Source organism: Rhagoletis pomonella, unplaced genomic scaffold (assembly GCF_013731165.1).
Source record: "Rhagoletis pomonella isolate Grant_MI unplaced genomic scaffold, Rhpom_1.0 Rhpom_scaffold_00002, whole genome shotgun sequence".
NCBI lineage: Eukaryota > Metazoa > Arthropoda > Insecta > Diptera > Tephritidae > Rhagoletis > Rhagoletis pomonella.
The window spans coordinates 93,254,526-93,271,343 of NW_023458556.1; the positions used below are offsets into that span (position 1 = coordinate 93,254,526).

The 16,818-nt window shown below is 35.2% G+C and overlaps 1 protein-coding gene across 1 annotated transcript in view; it reads right to left on the reverse strand.

Moving 5' to 3' along the window:
* The window catches only part of LOC118734191 (dmX-like protein 2), a 311,485-nt gene that overhangs the window by 137,069 nt on the left and 157,598 nt on the right, over window positions 1-16,818 (reverse strand). Inside the window, exon 3 of the mRNA XM_036463914.1 lies at window positions 1,091-1,220. Within this exon, the coding sequence (XP_036319807.1) occupies window positions 1,091-1,220 (130 nt within the window). The remainder of the gene's footprint in view (window positions 1-1,090; window positions 1,221-16,818) is intronic.

Below are 16,818 nucleotides of genomic sequence, written 5' to 3' on the forward strand. Positions count from 1 at the left end.
CAGGAACGCAAAAACTTACATGAAGAAAAGGTCAAAGGATTTTTGTTTGTTGTTATTGTACGGTTATAGCAATTACTCGAAATGAAAAGTTTGCATATAAAAATATTTTCATACGTCTTCAAATACATATATTGCTGTTTGATTCTATTTTATAAAATATACACTTTTAAATAGTTCTAAAATTAAATGGTTTTTAATCACGGTTTTATTTCAAATTATTCAAATGTGCTTTAAAGTTGTTTTTTTTTTGTCCAGTACAGGAACAGTTATGTTAATACATTCTTTTATTCAGTTAGTTTATTCATACGATAGTACCGTTTGAACTATTCGCTTTAAAATTTTCATTTAATTGCGATATTTTTCTTCTTTATTGTAACATGTATTACTTTATTTGTGTAATTTTATTTTAATGCACTTTCTTCACTACATTTATGCTTTACATAAATATTAAATGACATCATTTTTTATGTGTATTTCAATTGCATTTTAGCTTTCATAAAATTTTTAACAAATGCGGATACTTGAATGCTTTTCTAAACAAGAAGAAATGTAAACGTGCCTGTCGTTTTACACTTTTTCATACATTTGCCAGAAGAAAAACCTCGTACTTTCTGTTTTTTATGGTTTTATAATAATTGTTATTGTTATGTAAGCCTTTTATAAAATAAATACAAATAAAACCTCGGGCAAAATCTTTTAACTTCTGAGTGGGAAGAGTTGCCTACTTACTCCCTCAAAAGTATTTCTAGTGAGAGAATTGTTTGCGTAGTTGTACTGGAACAGACTTAAATATCAGTTACTCTAAACTTAACTTACTTAACACTTCAACTTATCCAGAAGCGAAAAAATGTTTTTGATTTTCCATTTCAGCGATTGTCAGCCGCCTATAAGGCTCATCAAAAACTTCCTGCATTGGCCAATTTACTAGATAACGTAACTTAAAGTAAGGCAAGACTAACTGCGCCTTAAATAATAAAAGTGTCAACAGCTTAAGCTACGTGGAAATAATTAAACATCTGTGTACATAAAATTTATGTCTATAACGCTATTCCCACGTGAGTATGACACACAGTTTGATAATTGTATTTACCTTTGAGCCAACGTTTTCTTTTTGCAGCTCTGAAAACTTTTGCTTCAAAATCATATTTCTCTTGCATTAAGATTTCATGAAGAGTGGGTTTTTCCGATAGCACAATGGATGTGGAATTTGGATTACTTTCCTGTAAATAATAAAATAACCAAAAAATTAGATGTAACTTATTTTTAGAAAAGTTGCAAATACGTGATATGAAATATTTATAAAAAACTAGATCGCTCTCACCCGATTCGCTGAGTGTATGAAATTTCTACGCGCTACATTAGGTATAATTTATTTGAATTAAACTCAACATATTTAAAATATACGAAAATCAGGAGACTTTAAATTTTTTAAATATCTCCAATATATTTTCAAACTAAAACTATCTTTAACCTCTCTCTTGTGATAATTTTTCATACTTATGTACATGTAGTTTAGAAATGAAGCCATTTCAAAATCATTTCGATTGATACCCATATTGTAATAATTCATAGAAATGATTGAAAATTCCGAATTTTACTTTTTAAACCGTTAATTCTCATAGTTCAAGTTTAATTTGAATTTTGAAACCAGGGTTCGGAAATTATAATTTATGATTATTCGTTTTCATTTATTTATGAGATTTACCATGATCGATAATATTTCATATCTATTTTTGCATTCTTTATCGCGAGTGAAAAAGGCAAAAAAAAATTATCATCTCTCACATTCGGAATGCGATCGACAAAAAAATGTCCGCTGCTTTTCATTCGCGATCGAGAAAAGCTAAGAAATTTCCTCTCATGCGAATATGAGAAGTCCGAGCATAGCCGGTGTCTGCCTCACATAAATGAGAAAAACAATGCAGGTACCAGTGTTGCCGCGGTGTTCAGAAGAAATGTATCACCAAAATTCCCTAAAATGGATTAAAAGTATAATGAAAAAAAAAATGTTTAGTATCAATCTTCAATAAAATGCAGAGTGAATTCATTTGCATACTTAACTAAAATCACATATCAAATTGGTGCTTAACACCGTTTCCGAGTAAAGCCAACTTGTGGGGAATTCCCCCGATTTGCGGGGAATTTGAGTTTGCGTGGAGAATCGGGGAATGTACCGTTTTTAGTGGGGAGTTTACGTACATAATCGGGAGATGAACTGCTTTTTATGAGGTATTAGGTCTTAACTAATTTATTTTTTTGCTTTACTGATTTTATAATGAGGTAAAAAAGTCGCATAAGATGTGCAACTGCAACTAAAAGTACAAATTACCGTTGATATAGAATTTTCTTTGTCGCATTTGCGTTCATATAACGAATAAACACACTTTTTTTATGTGGAAGAAAACCGCAACACTTTCGGAAAAAAAATAAAATAAAACGAAATTTTTTAGCCACTTGAAATTTGCACTTAGTAGAATTGAGTGGGCTACAAAACTGCATACTCAAAATCTTTCTAGAAAATCTAATTAAAAAGCTCGAATTTTTTACGAAAGTTTGTAGAATTTTTTTTTTTTATTACACAAAGTTTGAAACTTGGTTTTATACGGTTTTTGTTAAAGAATTAACTATATTTTTTTAACAAAAATAAATCAAATTAATAACAAAAAAAAAAATAATAATTGTGTACACTTGTCAAAACTTGGCGCGACTAAAACTTTTCCGACCACTGTACGTATGTAAACATTATATGTAAATTTTTTTCTTTATTTGTTAACTAACTTTATAAAAGTTTGGTTTGGTCTATGAATACATACAGAGCTGAATTACATTAAAAACCAAACAGGCCAGCAATATGTCAAAATACACACAATTTTGTTTTGGTTTGTTAATAAGGAGATATCTATGAGTGGGCAATTTTATGAAGTTTCCTGCAAAATCGGGGAATTTCATTGGGGAATTCTCAAAAATGAGTTGGCTAGCCTGCTGTAAACACTTAAAAGTAATTTTCACAATACTTGATTAATCGGGATGAAATGCTTAAGGCAGTGTCACACGATTGTTACATTTATACAGATTTGTACATTTTGGCGGTTTCAGAGTAGTCTTGTTTGGATATCGTTTTATTGAGCTGAACCCAAATTCCTAAAGAACACCACTCTGTGACTGCCAAAATATACAAATCTGTACGAATGTACCAATCGTGTGACACTGCCTTTAGCCCAGTACCACATCCGACAACTTCAAAAGCACTCCAGGATTTAGTGAGAAATTGTTCGCAAAATATATGATAAATATGTGAAAGGAAACGGATTCGGACTATTTCGGACTAAATCCTGGAGTACGGGAACAGGCTGGTTGTCTGTAGCTAACAGTGATGCCATATGCATATTGAAGGTGGTATGTTCAGTAAAAGAAAACAAACTTGATATGTCGCCAGAAAATCATAAAATTCTTAAGATGGGAAAAGTTACCCTCAACTTGTTTGTGAATTAAAATGTATCACAATTTATACTAAGCTAAAAAAGGTATCTTTTAAGAATTCGGGGGAAAATGTATCATTTTGATCCATTTGGATCAAACGGCAACACTGCAGGTAATCCATTCGCGATCACTCACAACAGCTTATCGCGAAAAATTTTCAACGAAGTTGTATGGGAAATATTTTTCGCGTTGGTTTTGGTTATGCATACAGCATTCGTACATATGTATGTATATGTAAGGAATGCAAGCAAATGCTTTTCGTTGGAAGGAATATAGGAATATGCACAAATATATGAATTATGGTGGTAATATATATGTATGTGTGTTCCTATAGATTACATTCATGCATACGCGTAGTTAAAGTATACATATTTCAGGCGTACACTTTTCAGTATAATGGTGTATCTGCATGTTATTTTATTATAATGATTGCGTTATTTGATATATCTAATAAATGGAACTTCGTGGGTATAATATTGACAGGGCTGCAAAAAATTGCAATCAAATTGGATTGCAATCGCATATTTTACGAAATATTGCATTCTGGTTTAATTGCAATTAACATTGATTGCTTATATTTTGATTGCAAAAATTGAATTGAATCATTTAGAAGAAATTGATTCCAATAAGTTTTTGATTGCAATTAATTTTTGATTGCAATCATTAATTGCATAAAAATTGCTAACTGCAATCTGTCTAAACGACATTTATTTTGATGAATAAATGGAAGTACGATTGTGAGGCACACAAGCCCTCAGTGGGTTAACGCATCACATTAGCAGCGCAAAATGAACCCGCTCGCGGCATTACACCTAGCAGTAGGTTGTTTTGATTGTCGTCTTTAATGTTCCGCTAATCGAGAGCGTATTCAATGTGCTTGCATAAAAATTCGATTTTATGCATGACAAAGCTGCAACTAAACAGCACCTCTATCGTGTTTTTCAACCATCCCCAGTAGTATAACGTATCGATGGCTGAGTGGAAGATCGACATATCTCGGCAGCCAGTTCGAAAACGCCCTATCTCAGGAAATTTTTCAATAACGCTCTACTTCAGAATTTGATTTAAGAACGCCCTATCTCAGAATTCGGTTCAGAAACGCCCTATCGCAACTGCCGATGCAAAAATGCACATTTCTCATCATCTCCCTTTTGTGCGGCCGTGTTTTTGCTCAGTTTGGCCCTTATGTATTGTTGTTGCGCACTGCAAGTGCATTTACTTGGAACATTAGTTAGGCGGTCATATATTCGTACAAAAAGCTTTGGTTCGCACATTTAATATTTGGTCTTGTAAATTGTAAATATTGTAAGGTATTATGTAATTCAGAAGTTATCATATTTGTCTTATAAGCTAAAATTTTACACCAGTCTTAAATATTTTTTGGCGTTTTTTGAATAAAATGTTTTTCTTCAAGCAGCAACAACTTTCTGTCTACTGTTGTCAAACTTAAACTTATAAGACAAATCTGCTAAATATTTTTCTTTCAACACAAGATTTGGTAACTAAACTTAATCATGTAACGATAACCAAATCATGTTAGGAGAGAAACATACTGAACTCTTTTAAATTACTAAAACAACATGCATGCAATATGAAGTGCTCACAACTCGTTGTTTATATTAGGTGTGTATAGTAACAAATAGTCAGTACTGGAACCTGCAAATTTTTACTGGAAAAGTGTATAATAACCCAAAAAAATTCCAATAGAGCACTGAATCGAGAGCGTAATAACACGGGAGAAGTGCAATTCTTGCTAGTTAAATTTTCACCTCATAAATTAGCTAGCGGAAGTAGAAGAATAAATATCAAAAGCCGCCATTTGTTGAAATAGTTAAGCATAAACAAAAGTAAAACGAGTGGAAATCAAAATATTAATGATTACTGGACTGTGTAAGTGCTTGCGTGTAAAGCAAAGAGTTTAAAACTGATTTATAAATAGTAAAATGTTTACAGCAGAATGTCAAAACGGTGTAACAACTACTCAACTGCCAATTTTTACTAGTTTTGTGTTCAATAACTTTTTCTGCTAGTTTTCTCTTTTTCTCAATTTCACGTGCTATTTGCTTTTACGCTCTCAATTTCTTTATTAAAAAAAAAAACATGAATAAATAATTGCATTTTTGAGATTGCAATTAAAATGTTTGAGTGAATCAGTGATTTGATTGCAATCAAAATCATTGCAATCAAATGTGCTTACAATTAAATTGATTGTAGTTGGGGTGAGATGTCTGATAAACAAACAATTTTCAGGTAAAAGTGTTGCAGTTTTTGAAATATTTACATTTTTTTGAATTAAAAAAAAATCGTGCCTTTTCATGTATTTTCTTTAACTGCATCTATAAGCCAGGCTATACTTAGTAAATTTTTTATGTAAAATACTTCCAGATAGTTGCCTCTCCATACTCAAATGCAATGTAGTTAAAATATATTAAGGAACCATCATAAAATTAGGACTATTTTGGGATTTTTAACTTTTTGATATTTTCTTCCCAACTTTGACTATCTCTGGTGAAAAAAATGTACTGAGCTATAACTTTACATTACATAAAAAAATTGCTAACTTAATAAAGATTTCAGAATACTGTTTCGAATAGAAAAAAAAGTTACAGCCGCTTTTGTGGGCAAAGGACTGAGACACGCTAGAATGTATTTAATAGATTTAAATTTAAGTTGCTCTTGTTACCGACCAATGACATGCTAAATAGTACAAAGGTACATTATTACCTGCTCCTGATATTATTTTATGTTACTTACCGGAATTCGGACTAAAGTCTATAACAAGGGCTATATCTATCAATATTTTTTGTGAAGGATGGGTTCACGTGAAATAAAATACACATGAGTTGTTTGAAGAAAAATGTATTCATTTATTGATAAAATATGCTCAAATTAGCGAATTTCTACTCTAAAACAACTCAATTGGGCCATCTCAGCAGCACCTCCATTTATATGCTCCCGCAAATGCTGTTCGTTTTGAATTGTTTTTGAATAAATTTTGTCCTTAAGACAGCCCCAGTAGAAAAAATCGAATGGATTCAGGTCTGGCGATCGAGCGGGCCACGTGATTGGCCGGTATCCTTCAATCCATCGGCGAGGATAAGTTTCGTCTAAAGAGCTCTTACTTCACGCCCGTAGTGAGCAGGGCACCCGTCTTCGCCGCAGGTTTAAGGGTACATCTTCTAAAAGAGTTGGAAGCCGTTCCTGAAGGAACTCTAAATAACTGTGAGAGTTGAGCGTTGGCGGCAGTTCCACAGGTACCAATATCTGACAATTAAAAATACCGCACCATAAATTTATTTTGTACCGGTACTGCGAACGATCTTCTCTCATTTCGTGAGGATTGTCTATCTGCCAACTGTAAAGGTTATGTAAATTAAAATAACCATCACGTGTGCATGATGATTCATCGCTCCAAAATATTTTATTAAAAAAGTTGGGGTCTGATGCATGTATTCGAAACATTTCACGGCAAAATCTAACCCTCGACAGATAATCTCTTTCTTGTAGAGCCTGGACACGTTGAATGTGGTAGGGATGAAATCGATGGTCTTTTAAAGCTTTGTGTACTGTAGTTTTTGGTATTCCCGTCCGTCTTTCCATCATTCTCACTGAAGTCGATGGACCTAGTTCCACTTCCTCTAACACAATTTCAACGTCTACCGTTGCAGGACGTCATGTTTCGCCGCCACGGCTTCCAGGTGTGCGACCTTAAAAAAGTGAGAAATGATAGTTATCAAGCAAGCAAACAACAAAGGTGTAAAAATCACTTACCTTCATATATTTCTCTATCAGTCCGGGGGAATACTTCACCACCCGGATGCCGACGATTGGGGTATCGCTCTGCATAGAGTCTTTGAGCAGCTCTGTCATTACAGCAAGCTTCACCGTAAATTAGGTGAATATCCGCATATTCATGCGACGTATACTGCGTGTTCTCTGTCATAGTATTAATAACACAATGTTCGAAGGGTCCAATTTCACAAAATCCACTTTCTTTAATTCCGGTAAGTAACATAAAATAATGTCAGGAGCAGGTAATAATGTACCTTTGTACTATTTAGCATGTCATTGGTCGGTAACAAGAGCAACTTAAATTTAAATCTATTAAATACATTCTAGCGTATCTCAGTCCTTTGCCCACAAAAGCGCCTATAATTTTTTTTTCTATTCGAAACAGTAAGAGTGGCACCTTTCTTAAATCTTTATTAAATGAGCAATTTTTTTGTATAATGTAAAGTTATAGCTCAGTTCATTTTTTTTTATCACCAGAGATAGTCAAAGTTGGGGAAGAAAATATCAAAAAGTTAAAAATCCCAAAATAGTCCTAATTTTATGATGGTTGCTTAATATGTTTTAACTACATTGCATTTGAGTATGGAGAAGTAACAATCTGGAAGTATTTTACATAAAAAATTTACTAAGTATAGCCTGGTTTGTAGATGCAGTTAAAGAAAATACATGAAAAGGCACGATTTTTTTTAATTCAAAAAAATTTAAATATTTCAAAAACGGTGACACTTTTACCTGAAATTTTTTTGTTTATCACAGAGCTTTGGCAGGTTACTTCTGGGACACCCTGTATGTATGTATTACTTAGAAGAAAACTCAATAAATGGAAGGTCTGCATTTCATATCCATGCACACTAGGGATGTTAATTTTTCGGCTTTTTCCGATCCCGGGATTTTCGGGATGGCGTTGTCACAATCCCGGCATCCCGGGATTAGTCCCGGGATTTAGATATTTATTTCTTTTCAACAACTTGAATCGAAAAAATGTCTTCTATATTGTTTGAGAAGCTCTCCTACCATGAAATAAATAGTAAATAAATGGGTTTGAAACCATGGTACATAATTACAGGTATTGTCTTCCCAGAGAGCGCATATTCCGATCTGCCTTATTTAAAAAATATCATTGTTGCTCACACTAACGCGTTTACTGCTGGAAATATCCCTTTTTCCATACCCCATATACCATGTACATTCACGTATTTTTTTCAACCAACTTCTTCTAACAGAGAACTTATTCAATTTGCAAAAGCCAGAAAAAAAGTATTTGCTTGTAAATAAATTCAAAATTTGAATGCTTACTTAATTTGAAATGTTTTTTCTTTTGTTTTGAAAACTTATAAAAATTAAATGTAGCGAAGACAAAAAGCAAAGCCAAATAAAAGTAAAAGAATCAACAATGAACTGCGTCAAAATGAAAATAAGGGAGCACGATTTTCGATGTGAAGCGAAACTCTCCAGGAAGACAATACCTGTAATTATTGTACCATGGTTTGAAACCTACTTTTTTATTTAAAGTGGCGTTTTTATATTTTCTCTCTGACCGCAGGATTTATTTTGAAGGACTTTGTAATTTCAAAGATAAAAAATTTAATGCAATGTAGAATAAAAGCGCAAAAACATCTTCCATAAAATGCCCTAAAAAGTTTTCAGGATAAGCTGTTGTGAGTGATCGCGAATGAAGCACCCGCATCGCTTATCTCATTTATGTAGGTCCACACCCAAAACTCTTACAAAATAAAATTGTATGAAGAACGAACGTATTTACGAAATATCTATCTGGTGTTTAGGGAAATCCCAACTAAACCACACAACTCTGCACTTAGGGAAATGCAGTTTGAAGAAAAAATCACTACCTGCTACAACTCTAAAACGAACGAAATCATGTGCTCTATTTCCGTAAATATTTCTAAAGCATACTAATTATTAGTGAAAAATAAACAAAAGGTAGGTAGAAAGCTGTTGCAATATTGCATACACATTCTTTTTCTTCTTTATTGGCGCTGTAACCGCCTAAGCTATTTTGGCCGAGTCCAAAATAGCACGACAGCCATTTCACTTCTGTGCTAACTGACGCCAATTAGAAATGCCAAGTGAAGCCAAGTCCTTCTCCACATGGTCTTTCCAACGCAGAAGAGGCCTTCCTCTTCCTCTGTTACCAGCATCGCGGCCCGCGTTGAATATTTTCAGTGCCGGAGCGTTTCTATCCATTCGAACGACATGGCCAAGCCAGCGGAGCCGCTGAATTTTAATTCACTGCACTAGGTCTATATCGTTGTAAGGCTCATACAGCTCATCATTAAATCGTCTGCCATATTCGCCATCACCAACGCGTAAAGGTCCGTAAATCTTTCGCAGAATCTTTCTCTCGCAAACTCCAAGAGCCGCCTCATCAGATACTTTCATTGTCCATACCTCCGCGCCATACACCAGCACAGGCATGATGAGTGACTTATAGAGTGTGATCTTTGTACGACGAGAGAGGACTTTACTTCTCAATTGCCTACTCAGCCCAAAGTAACACTTGTTGTCAAGAGTGATTCTCCGTTGGATTTCAAGGCTGACATTATTATTTGTGTTATGGCTGGTTCCCAAATAAACGAAGTCGTCTACTTTTTCAAACTTGTAGCTTTCAACAATGACGTGGGTGCCAAGACGCGTATGCTGTTTGTGTGATGACAGGAGATACTTCGCTTTGTCCTCGTTCACCACCAGACCCATTCGCTTTGCTTCTCTATCCAATCCTGAGAAGGCAGAACAGACGTAGCCCTTGTTTTTGCCGATAATATCGATGTCGTCGGCATACGCCAGCAATTTATCATTTTACACAGCTGTATTAGTTTTGCGGGGATACCAAATTCATACATCGCGGAATAAAGGCAACTTCTCTTCGTGCTATCGAAAGCGGCTTTGAAATCGACAAATAGATGGTGTGTGTCGATCCTATTCGCGCGGGTCTTTTCCAAGATTTGGCGTATTGTGAAGACCTGATCTATGGTGGATTTTTCAGGCCTAAAGCCACACTGACAAGGTCCAATCAGTTCGTTGATGGTAGGCTTCAGTCTTTCGCACAATACACTCGATAATACCTTATAACCTATGCTTAGAATTCCACGGTAGTTGGCGCATATGACGGGGTCGCCTTTCTTGAGGATTGGACAGAGCACAATTAAATTCCAGTCGTCGGGCATGCGTCCCATATTCTTCATACGAGCTGATGCATGCACCTCATCATCTTCTCGCCACCGTACTTGAATACCTCGGCTGCCGGGCCGTCATCTCCAGCAGCTTTGTTGTTTTTCAGTCGCGTAATCGCTATTCGTACTTCGTCATAGTCAGCCGAAGGGACAGCTACTCCATCATCATCGACTGGGGACTCGGGTTTGTCTTCTTCACTACTTTCAGCGCTGCTACCATTCAGTAGGTTGTAAAAGTGTTCCCTCCACAATTTAAGTATATTCTGGACATCGGTCACTAGGACCGCCATTGTTGTTCTTGCAGGAGTTTGGCCCGGTCTTGAAACCTTCCGTAAGTCGCCTGACCCTCTGGTAGAATTTTCGGGGGTTCTTCCTGTCGGCCAGCATCTCAAGCTCTTCGCACTCACGTATTTCGGCCACTCTCTTATTGCGGCAAATACGTCTCGCTTCCTTCTTCAGTTCCCTAAAACGGTCTCACATGGCTCGCGTCGCGCCCGATCGCAGCGTGGCCCTATAGGCGGCGTCTTTATTCTCCGCGGCTTCTTGACCAGTTGTTCTTTCGGGCTCGCTGAAATCCAACTACTTCCTCGGCGGCGGCACATAATGATCGGGAAATATGGTTCCACTGCTCGCGTATGTCGGATTCTTGAAGAGTGCTTTTAGAGAGCAGGTGTGTGAGTCGAGTGGCGAATAGATTGGCCGTCTGTTGTGATTGCAGCTTTTCGACGTTAAGCTTTCCTTGCGCACATTTTTTGCTGCACAGAGGCGGGTGCGTATCTTGGCTACAACAAGATAGTGGTCCGAGTCGATGTTAGGCCCTCGGAGTGTAGGTACGTCTAAAACGCTTGAAGCATGCCTTCCGTCTATCACAACATGATCGATCAGCCTCAATCCATTATCGGACGATTCGTCGTGGAAGCTGAATTTTCCGACAGTGGGGCCTTCCTTGCCCACCTTGGCATTAAAATCGCCAAGCTCGATTTTGACATCGTGCCGGGGGCAGCGCTCATATGTACGTTCCAAGCGCTCATGGAAGAGATCCTTGGATGCCTCATCCTTCTTCCAGCCTTTGTCTTCCCGAGGACATCATCCAGCCGGGCAGAGGCCCCTTCCCTTTTTTATAGTCCTTCATACGTTTGCCGTGGTCGTCATCAAAAAAAGGGGGTCTTATCCGAGGCTATTTGTTCTTTTTCATTGGGCGGGGTTTTAACGTGGCGGTATGCAAACCCAGCACACGCGAAGTTTTACGCCTTCTCACTTTAGCTCGCTTCCAAACGGGTGTTTGGTTACTGTACAGAGGAGACGTGGATATAAATATCCGTACGCACAAGAATCGGTTCTGGCCACTCCCAGGTGAATGACAATCAAAAGTTTTCCACTTCTGCGCACGGAACCATCCTCCATTGCATATACATACTTCAGGCTAAAAAGGCTCACAAGTAAATTTGTTTCGTCTTTGCAAGGTCGTAGTAAAACCAATGCTTAGTTATTACTTTATTATTGCTTAAAAATGTTTGCTCATTCTGCGCTACTTTTCAGTAAATAACTATGCACTTATATAAGTACATGCTTATAGATCAGAGAAGCCAACTCGTGGGGAATTCCCCGATTTGCGGGGAATTCGAGTTTACGTGGGTAATCGAGGGATGGACCGTTTTTTTTTCTGGGTAATTTCAGTTTACGTGCAGAAACGAGAGATGAACTGCTTTTTATGAGGAATTAGTTGTTAACTAATTTATTCTTTTATGCTTCACTGATTTTATAATGAGGTAAAAAGGTCGCATAAGAAATGCAACTGCAGCTAAAAGTACTGATTATGCAATCCTGCAAATTATACAAATTACCGTTGAACGAATAAACACACTTTTTTATGTGGAAGAAAACCGCAACACTTTCGGAAAAAATATTTAAACGAAAATTTTCAGCCACTTGAAACTTGCACTCAAACCCTTTCTAGAAAATCAAATTAAAAAGCTCGAAATTTTTACGAAAGTTTGTAGAATTTTTTTAATATTACACAAAGTTTGAAACTTGGATTTATACGGTTTTTATTAAAGAATTAACTACATTTTTGTAAAAAAATAAATTAAATTAATAACAAAAAAATTATAATTGTGAAAACTTGTCAAAATTTGGCACGACTAAAACTTATCCGAACCACTGTATGTGTTTAAACATTATATGTGAATTTGTTTCTTTATTGGTTAAATAACTTTATAAAAGTTTGGTTTGGATTATGAATACATACATAGCGGAATTGCATTACAAAAAAAACAGACAGACCAGTAATGTCAAAACACACACAACTCTTTTTTTTTGTAAATAAGGAGATATCCATGGGTGGAGAATTTTACAAAATTTCCGGCAAAATCGGGGAATTCTCAAAAATGAGTTGGCTACCCTGATATACATAGTTACACAAATATATATGTACATACATATGTGTGCACGGATATGAAATGCAGACCTTCCATTTATTGAGTTTTATTCCAAGTAATACATACATACACACATATTCTTATTCTATTTACGTGTGTATATTTTTGGTTTCTTATTAATATCCTTATAATGGCGAATCGAAACATTTAAAAGAAGTAAAAAATGTATATTGTTTCTTCAACTTTTCTTTACTCTTAGACTTCACCAGACGCGTACTTTTCTCATTAGTCAATATTATCCCCACTAAGTTCCATTTATAAGATATAATAAATAAACGCACTCATTATAATAAAATAACATGCAGATACATCATTATACTGAAAAGTGTACGCTTGGAATATACTTCAACTACACGTATGTATGTATGTAATTTATATGTACATACATATATATTACCACCATAATTCATATATTTGTGCATATTCCTACATTCGTTCCAACCGAAAGGCATTTGCTTGTATTACTTACATATACATATGTACATATGTATGTATGCTATATGCATAACAAAATCCATAACCAAAACAAACACGAAATATATCTCCCATACAACGTCGTTGAAATTTTTTTTGCGATAAGTTTATCGCGATCAGCTGTTGTGAGTGATCGCGAATGGATTACTTGCACCGTTTTTCTCATTTATGACCACCCGACATCAGCAATGCTCGGACTTCTCATATTCGAGTGAGAGCAAATTTCTTTGCTTTTTTCGATCGCGAATGAAAAGCAGCGGAAATTTTTTTTGTCGATGGCATTCCGAATGTGGGAGATGATAAATTTGTTTGCATTTTTGACTCGTGATAAAAGAATGCAAAAAGAATTGTGGAATATTCTTGATCGCGAACGTGAGAGATTAAGAGTGAGAATTTCCGAACCCTGTTTCAAACATGTGGAGTCCCCGCTATACATAGAAATAAAGCCTTTTCAAGAGCCTTCGGATTAAAACCTAGATTGTTATAACTCATTAATTTTATAATATAACTGTATATGAATTTGAAGCGTGGCGGCGAATAACTGTTACCCAGGTGGTTTTGAGAAATAAAAGTGTCCTTTATAGATTTTGCGAAAAAAGTATTATTGTCAATTTTCCACAGATTTTACTTTATTTGTATTAATTAGCTTTTAAATTTTAGTCCTTATTTACATTTTCCAGCAATGTAAACTTTGAGAGAAAAGTTCATTTTGCACGCAGGTCTTCGCCAATTAATTTATTCCATATCTTCTGTAACCATAGGCTAATTTTCTCCAGTTTGAACTCCTTATACTCCCCCGTATGTCCAACGTAAGGCCTCATACTCAAAAATCGAATAGACTCGGAACTGGTAACTAGGATGGCTATTTATTCGACCAATCCTATATAGTTTTTTTTGTCTTTTTTTATACAAAGCCTTTGAAAAAATACACCTGAAAACGACTTGCGTGCCAAATGAACTTTTCTCTCAAAGTCGACATTGCTGGCAAATGTAAATAAGGATTAAAATTTAAAAACTAATTAATACAACTAAAGTAAAATCTGTGGAAAATTAAGAATAAAATACTTTTTCTCAAAATCTATAAAGGACCATTTTATTTCTCAATAAACCTGGGTAACAGTTATTCGTCGCCACGCTGAATATGGGAAACAGGTAGCAACCCTCTTCAAAAACCCCTGAAAACTCTACATGTTCAAGCTGAACATTTCTAATTTAAACCGGACTTTTAAAACAGGTGGCAACCCTCTTCGAAATATTTTCCTACTAAAACTCAATTAAATCCCTCTTTTCTGACCTCCATATTGTGATACACATTACAATTATCAAATTCCTTTAATTCAAGAAGAATTTGATTATTCAAACAGGTAGCAACCCTCCTACATGTAGTTTAGAACTAAAACTCTTATCAAAAAGCTTTCGATTGATACGCATATTTTAGTAATTCATTTAAATTAAATGAATTTAATTTTTTAAACGGGTGGCAACGCTTGTACAACACCTCAGCAATATTTTAAATGTTCAATCTGAAGGTTTCATAGCAATCTTTCATTTGACACCCATATATCAATTTTTTAGATAGCTTGCGAATAATTAATTTAAATTTGGCTTTTTGAACAGGTGGCAACCTTTTCCAAAATACTTTCAAACTACGACTTTTTAAGTCTCTTGTCATCCATTCTTTAATATAATTTTTAAATAAATAATTCCCTTAATTCAAATCGAATTTGATTGTTTAAACAGGTGGCAGCCCTCCTCCATGATTATGGATTTGATTTTATATACATACATATATGTGTCTATACCAAGTTCCTGTACTCCATGATAAAAAAAGAAGGTAGTTTCATTTAATGACATTCGTTGTTGTTGTTAACCATTTGACTTTTAATAAAATTATGACATTTCATTAAATTCATGCTACCTGATCACGAGCAGTAATATTTTTTTTAAGCAGAAGATTTCATCAGTTCACTCAAAGATGTCGAATATGATAAACCTGAAATGCATAATCTCCAAAATGGGGTTGACGAAACTAGGTTTCAGAACTGCTAATTGCTTATCGGAGGGCGGTATGCGCAAGCCGAATTCAAGTTTTTTGCATACATTGGAAATTTTAAATTCGAAATTTGTTAAGTTAATGGTGATACGCTAACCACGAGGCCTAATTTTTTGCAAAATCTGATGAGAAATTTAAAAGTAAATTTTCGCGAATTTCAAATATTGCCAAAAATTATAAAGCAAAACAAAAATAATTTTTCCCAATTTGTTTTTGTTTTGCATGTTAAGTTGTGAGAACAATATATTCACATGGAATTGGCTATTATACAAAGATTTATTTGGAAAGAGCATTCTTTAGAATTTGATTTTTAAATGGCAAGATTGCATTCGAAATAAGAAAATTAAAATATAACAACATAAGGCTCTCTTGATTTTTATTATAAAACTAGCAGACCCGCCGAACTGCGTCCCGCCCAACAAAAATTTTTGTATGGAAACATTTTGGTCCAACATTTTCACCAAGAGTTCACGTTCATGATTTTTAGTGACGCCTTTGTCTTCTAATATTACATTTTGGTGGTTGCCAGAAGGCATGTTTGCCGTCTTAAATAACTTATCAAAACTGTACATGCATACAAAGATACGCAATAGTTTCAGTGCGTTTGAAAGGCCTCACGTCCCCTTTTCAAACAGCCTCAATTTTCTCTAAGAGCATGGGATTGATTTCATATTGGTATCTCTATACCATTTTCGAATAATCTACCATACAAACTCATGTATATGTAGCCTACTCTAAGCACCTACCGCAGATATGTCTGCATACCTAATTTCAATTTCATGTGACTGATGGTTGTGAAATTATAGCTGATAAAAATTTCCACGCCTATGGGATGTGCCACGCCCCCTTTTACAAACCCATTTATATATACCTTACTGTAAGCACCTACCACTGTTATGTCTGCATACCAACTTTAAAGTTCATGTTACTAATGGTTTCGAAGTTATAGCTGATCAAAAACTCCACGTCTACGAGATGTGCCACACCCCCTTCTGTAAAATCATTCATATACACCTTACTGTAAGCACCTACCGTAGCTGTGCCTGCATACCAAAAAATTCCACGCCCCCTTTTACAAACTCATTTACATATACCGTGTTATAAGCACCTTCCATATGTATGACTGAATAACAAATTTCAAGTACATGTGACTTATAGTTTCGGATTTATAGCTGATAAAATATTCCACGCCTATTGGATGTGCCACACCCACTTCTACAAACTCATTTATTTATACCATACTATAAGCACCTACCATATACATATATGACTGCATACTAAATTTCAAGTTGATGTGGCTTATAGTTCCAGAGTTATAGCTGATAAAATATTCTTATGGGATATGCCACGCCCCCTTTTACAAACTCATTTATATATACCGCATTATAAG